Raw genomic sequence first — 10,343 nt, 5'->3', positions numbered from 1 at the left:
TCTCTGCTTCATTACTCACCTACCCAAACAGAAAAAGGACCCTTCCCTGCCACTGCCACCGAGGCAGCTGACCTGGTTAGAGAAAGAACCCTGACACCCAACCCCGGGGACTGCTGGCGGGAAGCACCCACTTCGGGCATCTCCAGGGCCCCCAGTGGGTCTGGGAGCATCTAGTCAGACTTCAGAGGAGACTTTAACAACCAAGACAACTTGGATAGCGTCTCCCCTTCCAGCCCCTGCGAGGACTGGTTCAGGTTTGTTAGAGCACCAAGCGGGTCCCCCAGGGAAATCGCTGCGAGGATGCATCCTCCTTAACTGTTAATCCCCCCAGGTCCGCCCACTGACAGACTGCTTATTTTCTTTTGCAATACCGTGTGCCCTGACATAAACTGGCAGACAGGGAAAAGCTGGCCAACTACTGGCTCTCCAAATTCGGCCGTTCTTCCATCTGACCTCTGTAATGTACTGCTAGCACTGGAGAAAAATGGGACAAGATCCCCTATCCAATTTTTCAGAGCTTTGCCAAAACAGCCTTTACAAGAAATTTGAGGCTAGTTCAAATCTCTCTCCCAGCCCTGGAATCTCTGTCTGAGGATCTTCCAGACTTCTTGCCACCACCCAGGGTGGCCCCTGCCCCTCCTACAGCTCATAGGACGCCCCTACTTCTTCCAACTCAGCATCCTTACCTGCTGCCCTCGCTGCCCCAACTCTCAGCACAGCCCCCAAGGGACTAGTCCAATGCACACCCGTAGTGGCGTCCAGTACCAGCTCTCTGGAAGCAACAGGCCATTCCCCGTTCAGGAGGTCCCCACTGGGGAGGGGGATGACCACCATGTATGTCCCCCTTCCCTCCCTCAGATCTACAAAACTGGAAGGATCGACCCAAGGGGCTGAAGGAAGACCCTCGGGAAGGCCTGAATTTAGCCCAGGGAATACTCTACACACGTTCCCCCACCTGGGCAATGGCCAAACCCTCCTGGACATCTTATTCTCCGGGGAAGGAAAGGCAGTGATTATAACTAGTGCAAGGGAGGAAGCCTGTCAACAACACCCTCTACACCAGCCTTGAATCCTGGCCATTCCTGTCACGGATGGGGGGGGACCATGGAGAAGAAAATGGTTGGCAGTGCCTCACATTTCAGGGATTTCATTCCTTTTTGTTTTGTTTTTTTCCTTTTTTTTAGAGCTGCATCCACAGCATATGGAGGTTCCCAGGCTAGGGGTCGATCAGAGCTGTTGCTGCCAGCCTACTCCACAGCCACAGCAACGCCAGATCCGAGCCACGTCTGTGACCTACACCACAGCTCACGCCAACACCAGATCCTTAACCCACTGAGCGAGGCCAGGGTTTGAACCATCCATCCTGCCTCATGGATGCTAGTCAGATTCATTAACCACTGAGCCATGACGGCAACTCCTGTTTGTTTAGTTTTTTTTTTTTTTTTTTTTTTTGGCCTTCCCCATGGCATGGGAAAGTTCCCAGGCCAGGGATCAAACTCATGCCACAGCTGTAACCAGAGCCACAGCAATGACAACACCAGATTCTTAACCCACTATGCCACCAGGGAACTCCACAGGATTTGATTCCTAAGGGCATTCAGTTGGCTGGGAAGAAACCTATCAACTGGAATAGGGCTCAGGGTGGTATCCAGGGGCGGGAGGAAAACCCCTCGGCCTTCCCGTGTACACAAATGTGAACCTGGGGGCAGTGGAAGGGAGGGCCACTTTAAGCTCCATTTCACTTCCCAGAGCACCCAGACAACAGGAGAAAGTGACAGAAGTTGGAGGGAGGGCCCGCCGTGCCAGAGGTGGGGTCTGCATTTTGGATGTTAGGGATCTGGAGGTGGATGCCAGGGAGGATAGATGAAGAGAAAGAACTGTCAGTGTTCTGGCTTCAGGGATTCAGGATCAACCAACTTCCAGTGATGATGCACCCCCAACCCAGTGACATGGACGAACTGCGCTGGGTTTCAAAGACCATGCCCACAGTGGAGAGAAGGGCTCCAAGCCAATCAGCATCCATACCGCCTGCAGGAGGGCCCCTGGACAGGGGTGCCCCAATGGTACTGGAAGGGAGCTAAGGGACACAGTGTCCTGGCTCATGCTCACTGGTCATACACGTGAAAGAAGCAGAGAACCTGGAGGAGCCTCGGCTGAACCTGACTGTGGGGGGTAAAAAGGCTAACTCTCTGGAGTTCCTGCTGCGGTGCAATTGGATCGGTGATGTCTCTGCAGCGGCAGGATGCAGGTTCAATCCCCAGCCAGGCACACTGCTGCCACAGCTGTGGCTTAGGTCCCAAGTGTGGCACAGATCTGATCTCTGGCCTGAGAACTCTATGGAGTATGCTCTATGGCCATGCAGCCAAAAAAGGAGGAGAAAAACCAAAAAAGGTTGACTTTCTTTTTTTCCTTAGAGCCACACCACAGCATATGGAGGTTCCCAGGCTAGGGGTCGAATCGGAGCTACAGCTGCTGGCCAACACCACAGCCACAGCCACGCCAGATCTGAGCTGCATCTGCGCCCTACACCACAGGTCATGGCAACACCGGATTCTTAACCCACTGAGCGAGGAGGCCAGGGATCGAACCCACAACTTCATGGTTCCTAGTTGGATTCATTTCCACTGTGCCGTGACAGGAACTCCAAAAAAAAGGTTGACTTTCTTTTTTTTTTTTTTTGTCTTTTTTTTTGTTGTTGTTGTTGTTGTTGCTATTTCTTGGGCCGCTCCTGCGGCATATGGAGGTTCCCAGGCTAGGGGTTGAATCGGAGCTGTAGCCACCGGCCTACGCCAGAGCCACAGCAACGCGGGATCCGAGCCGCGTCTGCAACCTACACCACAGCTCACGGCAACGCCAGATCGTTCGTTAACCCACTGAGCAAGGGCAGGGACCGAACCCGCAACCTCATGATTCCTAGTCGGATTCGTTAACCACTGCGCCACGACGGGAACTCCCCAAGGTTGACTTTCTAGTGGACACAGTGTCCACCTACTCAGCCTTGAACACCGACAAAGCAAAAAGATGAAGGATAACTCTAAGATAAAGCGAGCAGAAGGGAGGCCGCAGGGATATAACTTTATAGAGCCCCTGGAGTAGGATGCAGAAGGTAGAATGCTGTCTCACTCTTACACGTACCAGAACGCCGCTCAGCTCCCCTCAAAGGAAAAGATGCACTATACAAACTGGGAGCTACAATTCACCTCAGAGACCAACACCTTACCATCGCAACACCCAAAGCTCCCTTCCATTTTGCAGCCCAAGTGCGACTGCCCTCTGCCAAGAATAACAGCCTGATTGACCCTGAGGGTCCCCAGTAGGGACCCGGGACACCATGGGCAGAGTCAGAAGGGCACCGCCCCTCGTAGTCAGGCTGTGACCCAGTCACAATCACCCAAATAAAAACACAATACCTCTTAAGCAAAGAAGCCTTAGCAACACAAAGCCTCCTCAAGCAAGAGCTCCTTAGACCCCGCTGGCCCCCTTGCAACACTCCTCTTCTGCTGGTAAAGGAGCCAAATGGGAAGCTCAGGACCTCTGGGCTGTAAATGAAGCTACAGAGGAGATTCACACTGTGGTGCCCAACACATCACCGCTCTACCTACGCCCTGAGAGGACCTGGTACTCCGGGTTAGAGGCCCTCTTGCGTGTGCCCCTAGCTCCAGAATCTCAATACATTTTTGCGCTTGGGTGGCAGAAACCCTGACAGCATGGGAAAATAACAATTGTGCTGAATGTTTCTGTATCTCCAAGGATTTAAAACCTCCCTATGGTTTTTTTTTTTATATTTTTTAGGGCCGCACCCACAGCAAGCACATGGAGGTTCCCAGGCTAGGGGTCTAATCCGAGCTATAGCTGCCAGGCTACACCACAGCCACAGCAACGCCAGATCCGAGCTGCATCCTCGAACTATACCACAGCTCACGGCAACACTGGATCCTCAACCCACTGAGCGAGGCCAGGGAGTGAACCCACATCCAGATACTCGTCGGGTTTGTTACTGCTGAGCCAAGGACGTTGGTCACCTCAAGTTAGAACAGGGAGCTATTCAACAGTGGATGACATTTCACCACCAGCCCCACCAAAGAGCTTCCTCACCACGATGCAGTTAAGGTCTTAAATCACCGGCTGAGGGAGGATACAGCTGCAGAGGAGAAAGCGCACACCTCCCTCTGGCAGGTAGAACACTTAGGGTTCATTACAGAAAAGGGGCAAAGGGCCCTGTACAGGGAGAGGAAAGAGTTGCCAGATGGCGCCTCTAGTACAAGGAAGCAGCTCTGGGGTTCCCAGGATGGTCGGGTCCTGCTGCACAGGGATCCCTAACTGTGGCTTAATCGCTAAGCCCTTGTGAGAACACTGAAAAGGGGAGGAACTTGACCCCTTCCAGGGGACCCCCAGTTGTGACCAGGCATTTCTGGAACTGAAAAACCATCTCATGAGACCCCCAAGTTAGCTCCTCTGACCTGAGCCATCCCGTCCACACATACATGCATGAGAAAGGAGGAGCTGCCCTGAGCGTTTACACAATCGGGGACCTCTGACTCAGGCTGCAGCCTATTTTTCTAAAACTGGTCCAAAGCACGAAAGGAGGACCCCATGCTTAAGGGAGGGGGTCCTCAATGAGGCTGACAAATTAACCTCTGGACAGTCCCTGACCCCCACTAGCTCCAGCTTCTCATAAAGAAAGGGGGCACACGGGTCAAACCCTCCAAGTCCAAGTCAGGCTTCTCTAAGATCCTTCTCTCTTCCTACCAGTTCCCCCAGAACTGAAGTCCTACACTCCCACCTACACCCCAGAAAAAAGGGGAAGGGCTTTGAGGTGGAGCTTTTTTTTTTTGGCTTTTTAGGGCCATGTCCGGGCCACATGGAAGTTCCCAGCATAGGGGTCGAATCAGAGCTGTGGCCGCCGGCCTATGCCACAGCCAAACGGGACCTGAGCCCTATGACCTACCCCGCAGCTCATGGCAACGCCAGATCCTTCCTTACCCCACTAAGCAAGGCCACAGATCGAACCTGCATCTTCATGGATATTCGTTGGATTCATTTCCATTGCACCACCACGGGAACTCCCCAGATGGGGCTATTTTAAAAGCCCAGGATTCCCAGGGTGGGTGGTTATGACCATGGGCAGCTGCCCCTCCCATTGGCCACTGCACTGCGCCAGCCGGGACGCCCGCCAGAGCACAATCACAGGCAGGGGGCCCCCATACTGATTGCTCATCACGTCCATGACGGCCCCGTTTCTCATGCCTCCTTCAACAGGTGGTTAAAGCTTGCCTGTCCGCCTCTGGAATAAGCCCACCACTCACCACATGCACCCCCCACCCCCAGAAAGGTCAAGGGAATGACCAACACCCAGCATAGAGCCACATACCCAGGTCAAGACAGATACACTGATTTGGGGGGGGTGGGCATGTAGAAGTTTCAAGACCAGGGATCAAACCTCCACCACAGCAGAGATAGCACCAGATCCTCAACCCACTGCACCACCAGGGAACTGCCTGGCAAACTGATTTTACAGTAATATCCTGGCCACAAGGAAATCTTAGCTATCTGCAGGGTTTTGACCGACATGTTCTCAGGCTGGATGGAGGTCATCCCCATCGAACCAACACTGCCCTGGAGGTCTGTCTCGATGGCGCTGCTCAAGGGACAAATCCTGGGTTTGGGCTAAGTCCATCCAGAGCGACAATGGCCTCCCTCTGTTTCAGACTACCGAGGGAGTCCCTAGAGCTCTAAGAATTAAATGGGGTTTACGTCCCATTCGGAAACCACAGTCCTCAAGAAAAGTAGAATAAGTCAAACCCTCCAGAGAAACTGAGCCAAACTCTGTCAAGACACTCATCAACCCTGGATCCCCCTTCTCCCCACTGCACTTGCGAGAATGGGACTCACCCCTCGAGGAAAGCTCAGTCTGAGTCCATACGAGCCCGTACACGAGAGGCACGTTCCTGAAGGACCAGCTCCAAGATCAACCTTAGGGACACAGCTCGACAGAAACATGCCTTACAGAGAGGGAAATAATCCCAGCTTTCCACCGCAAGACAATCGAGCCACCTTCCCTCCTGGCATGGCCATACATCCTTTCTCCCCGGGGACTGGGTTTATTTGAAAACTTGGAAGGCTGGAAACCCACAAGACCAGTTAGTGAGACCCCAAGTGGAGAGGACCTTATCTAGTCAACTCATTCTGCCCTCAAATTACAGGACCCATCCTACCAGAGGGAAAACATCACTATGTCTGAGGAAGAAGTGACTGGGCCACCCACTCGTTACCCTTGTGAACGTGTCACAGACCTTAAGTTCCTCTTCAAAAGGACAAACTTACCACCAACTAAGTAATGCGGTGGACAGGCTGAGTATTTGGCCTTGCCATTACTATTGCCTTACTTGACTTCTGGTGTTCTGCCAAATGCCCTTCTCTGGCAAACATCTTGACTGTCCATGCTGGATGTTAACACAGGAAACAGGATGAAGAGCCATTATGGACAACTCTTCCTTATATTCTCTGCTCTATTTCAGACAACTATCCATGCAGAATGGGAACTTAATGGAATCGCAAATTTCTTGCCCATGGGCAAAATCTATCCCAGGGCTGGTCCGTCACCCACATCCACAGTGACGCCTATGGATGAAAGGTGTTACATCTTACCCCTGAGAATGACGACCTCACTCTCACCTTGGCTCACAGCTCTGCCAAATTTAGCCCTCTTGAAGTCCACGTCCCACCGCAACATAGTTGCCTGCTTGGCCCTCACCCCTCATGTTAGCATCGCTAACAAACACAAAGCACTCACTCTCAAGTGCCACCACTCTAACTGATCTCCCACTTCCACCGCCCCATGAACGGCCACCCCCCCAAAGGGAAGAATCGACAGTAACACCCTGGAGCTGCTGTGAACTCCAATCAATGTTTCTCCCATTACCTCACAATTTAAGCGCCCTGGGATTGACTCGTGTGGAAATCTCACCCATTGGTGCCCTCTACTCTGACTCCGTGAATATACACAGGGACCAGATGGGAGATGCACCTGCTGGGAAGAGACGATGTCTGATGTTTAGTCTATGGCTCTCCCAAATTTCTGGGGAAAAGTCACCAGTCAAGAATTCCCCCAGTGACCCCCAATATGCAGGTGGGCTTCTCTTCCCACACTGCAAGGCCACCGCCTCTTGGGCCAGCCTCTTATGAAGGTGGTTCAACTCCTCATAAGTGCACCAGGCATGGGCTCCCTCTGGGTACCTACCTGTTCCTTTGGAGCCCAGGGATAAACCACTTGCCCTATCAGAACAAACCTAGCCTACCCTTGCTTAGATGATGCCCAGTTTGTGCAAAATGCATGCTACACTAGCTAAGTTTTAGGAACCTAGGTATAACCATTCATAACATCACCCAGGCCTGAGACAAAAAGGCAATAAAACTCATCCTGGAAGGAGTAGGGATTGCTCTGGGCCTGGCAGCCCCCTGGGAGGTTTTACGTACTACGAAATCACGGCACAAAATCTCACATGGGCCCTTGAGAACTTGTCTAAAAACATGAGGGATGCCTTCCAAGGATCCCCTACTTCTCTGGACTCAGGAGCAAATACTGTCCTTGACTATCTCCTGGCTGAGCAAGGGGGGAGTCTCTGCAGTTACCAATAAAACTTGCCCCACACTCTCATCAGACTGAGATAAACATAAAAGAGATACAAGAGCAAGCTCAGAGGTTACAAAGATATAACACACAAGGTCCTAACCCAAGCTCCATCTGGAATATAGTCAAACAGGGCCTTCCCAATAAAACCTGGTATCTTCCTCATCTTGATGCACTAACTGCTATTAATCTCCTGATCATCTTCAGGCCTGGCCTCTCGAACAGCCTTGTCAGCTTTTTTAGTAAATGGTTCAGAGTCCTCAAGCTTCAGCTGATACTCATACAGGGGGGTATAAGCACTGGGACTGCTGCCTGGTGACAATCAGATATATTTTAGGCAAGTCAGGAACAGCTCTGCTACAGAAAAAAACTATTCCCCAAGTTCAACAGGAAGCAGCCTCAGAAGACACACTTTCACCCTCAAGAATGAGGGGCAAAGGAGTTCCCGTCGTGGCGCAGTGGTTAACGAATCCGACTAGGAACCATGAGGTTGCGGGTTCGATCCCTGCCCTTGCTCAGTGGGTTAAAGGATCCGGCATTGCCGTGAGCTGTGGTGTAGGTCGCAGACTCGGCTCGGATCCTGCGTTGCTGTGGCTCCAGCGTAGGCTGGCAGCTATAGCTCCGATTCGACCTCTAGCCTGGGAACCTCCATATGCCGCGAGAGCGGCCCACGAAATAGCAAAAAGACAAAAATAAATAAATAAATAAATAAATAAAATTTAAAAATTAAAAAAAAAAAGAATGAGGGCAGGGAGTTTTCACTGTGGCACAGTAGATTAAGAATCTGGCTGCAGCGGCTCCAGTTTCTGGCCTGGCACAGCAGGTTAAAGGATCCTGAATTGCCACAGGTGTAACGTAAGTCATAGCTTTGGCTCAGATTCATTCTTCTTCTTCTTCTTTTTGTTTTTTTTATAACAACTGGCCACTCCTGCAGCATATGGAAATTGCCGAGCCAGGGACAGAACCACAGCCACTGTAGAAACAACACCATGTAGTTATGTTGTGAGCCACAAGGGAAGTCCTTTGGTTTGAATTCAATCCCTGGCCCAGGAACTTCCATAGGCCTCACCTGCAGCCATTAAAAAAAAAAAAAAAAAAGAAGAAGAAAAAAAAAAAAGGAATGAGCAATAATAAGGAAGGGAGTAGTTTGTCACCAGAGCTGCTCCAGCCCTTTCCTCACAACCTATCCACCCTGACCTTTTGCAGGAAGGAGGTCCCTGCTCAAAACCTGCCAACCACCACCCCACCTTTTAGTAGGAGTGAACAGAAATCTTTAAAGATTAACTTTCAGTTAATCCTAATGCATAGAACACGAAGACACATACACACAAAAACAAAACCACGAAACCCTGCTGGGAGGAAAATGGTGGCAAATCTGACTTCCAACAAACGCTGTCTCATTATGTGTGGATTTTACTACATTAGCTTATTAAATAACACACGCATCCGCAGCCTCGACCAGACATTAAAGACCAAAAAAGATAAAAAAGAGGTGGCACCCCACTCCCTCGGAAAAAGCTCAGCCCCTTCCCGCGTAGACATACACACAGGCCTCCTTGTTAAAATTAAGCCCCTCTCGCCAGCTAAGAAGCTGATCTGTGAGTTCGTTTGTTCACGCGTCTCCATACTTTAACTGCTGAATAAAGCTTGTGCTGTGTCCATCTCAGCTTCAGGCTCCACGGAACAGAAAAAGAACACCCCCTAGGAGACATAGAGCCTAAGCCGGCCCCCAACAGGGTCCATATGACACAATTCGGTAACAGGGGCACTAGGGAAGGCACCACCCGGGCCAGGGGCCCCCCAGACGCAAGTTACACTCGCCGGCACGTGTGCGCGAACGGGGCACGGAGAGACAGAATACCAACTGTCCCAGCACCAGTCTGGTCCTCATAAACTTCTGGCAGGCAGCACGCACACGTTGGCCCCCGCCTCACAAACAGCATTTATGGAGATGGAACTGGGAGTGGGGTGGGGTGGGAAGTGGGCTGCTGGCGCGTCGCGATCACATGTTGGCTCGTTCTCGCTGCAGCCGAGAGTTGTAGGCACGGGACACGGTGTTCCAGGCGTCCATGTAGCGGTCCATGCACATGGCGATGCACTTCTAGGGACGGGGAGGGCGCGGGGCTCAGGTCTGGACCGCTGGCTGGGACCCCCAACACTCCCAGCAGCGGACTGCGCACGTGCCCACCGCACCGCCCCGTTAGTCCGCGCAGGCGCAGAGACCTCCCTGTCGGTCGGGGCCCACGACCAGTCTGGCTCCCTGGGTTTTACCTGCTCCGAATTGTCCAAGGAGCCCCCCGGCTTCCCGATGCACTTCCGGAAGCACTTGTCCGTCATCCTCTGTGGGGACACACGAGCGCTCAGTTGCGACTCCTCTCCCAGGGGCCCCGACCACCCTCAGCCCCGCCCCCGGCCCGGCCCCGAACCTGCAGCAGCTCCTGCGCGTTGGCCACGGCGATCTGCACTTTCACCTGCTCCATGATAAGCCCCGGGTCCAGCTTCCCGCTGCCGGAGCTCCCGAAATCCGAGCCAAAGCCGCCTTCCATATCTCCGCAAAGTCAACTGGAGTGCGGCCGCGTGCGCCCTCCCCAACCCGCGCCGGAAGTGGGCCGCCCCGTGGACCCACGGGAAATGGAGTCCGGGCACGAGGGAGCATGGGCGGGCGGGATACCCTTACCGCGCGGGGGGAGTCCCGCGCATGCGCAACAGGAGC

General features: G+C 52.7%; 1 protein-coding gene across 1 annotated transcript; it reads right to left on the bottom strand.

Annotated features, from left to right (window-relative positions):
• Window positions 1–9,025: 9,025 nt before the first annotated feature.
• TIMM13 (translocase of inner mitochondrial membrane 13) lies at window positions 9,026–10,190 on the bottom strand. Its single transcript, XM_003353990.5, has 3 exons — window positions 10,057–10,190; window positions 9,902–9,970; window positions 9,026–9,731 (listed from the first exon to the last, which is right to left on the bottom strand). Exons 1-3 carry the CDS (start codon window positions 10,174–10,176, stop codon window positions 9,633–9,635), a joined length of 288 nt encoding a protein of 95 aa, XP_003354038.1. The 5' UTR covers window positions 10,177–10,190; the 3' UTR covers window positions 9,026–9,632.
• Between the last annotated feature and the right edge of the window lie 153 nt (window positions 10,191–10,343).

The sequence above is a fragment of the Sus scrofa genome, chromosome 2, assembly GCF_054392235.1.
Source record: "Sus scrofa isolate SSC_HxYL_T2T_F1_AM1 chromosome 2, Sscrofa_HxYL_maternal_Yorkshire_Landrace_v2.0, whole genome shotgun sequence".
Classification (NCBI taxonomy): Eukaryota; Metazoa; Chordata; class Mammalia; order Artiodactyla; family Suidae; genus Sus; species Sus scrofa.
Note: the sequence above shows the minus strand (reverse complement) of the source record. Positions and strands in the feature narration are given on the sequence as shown.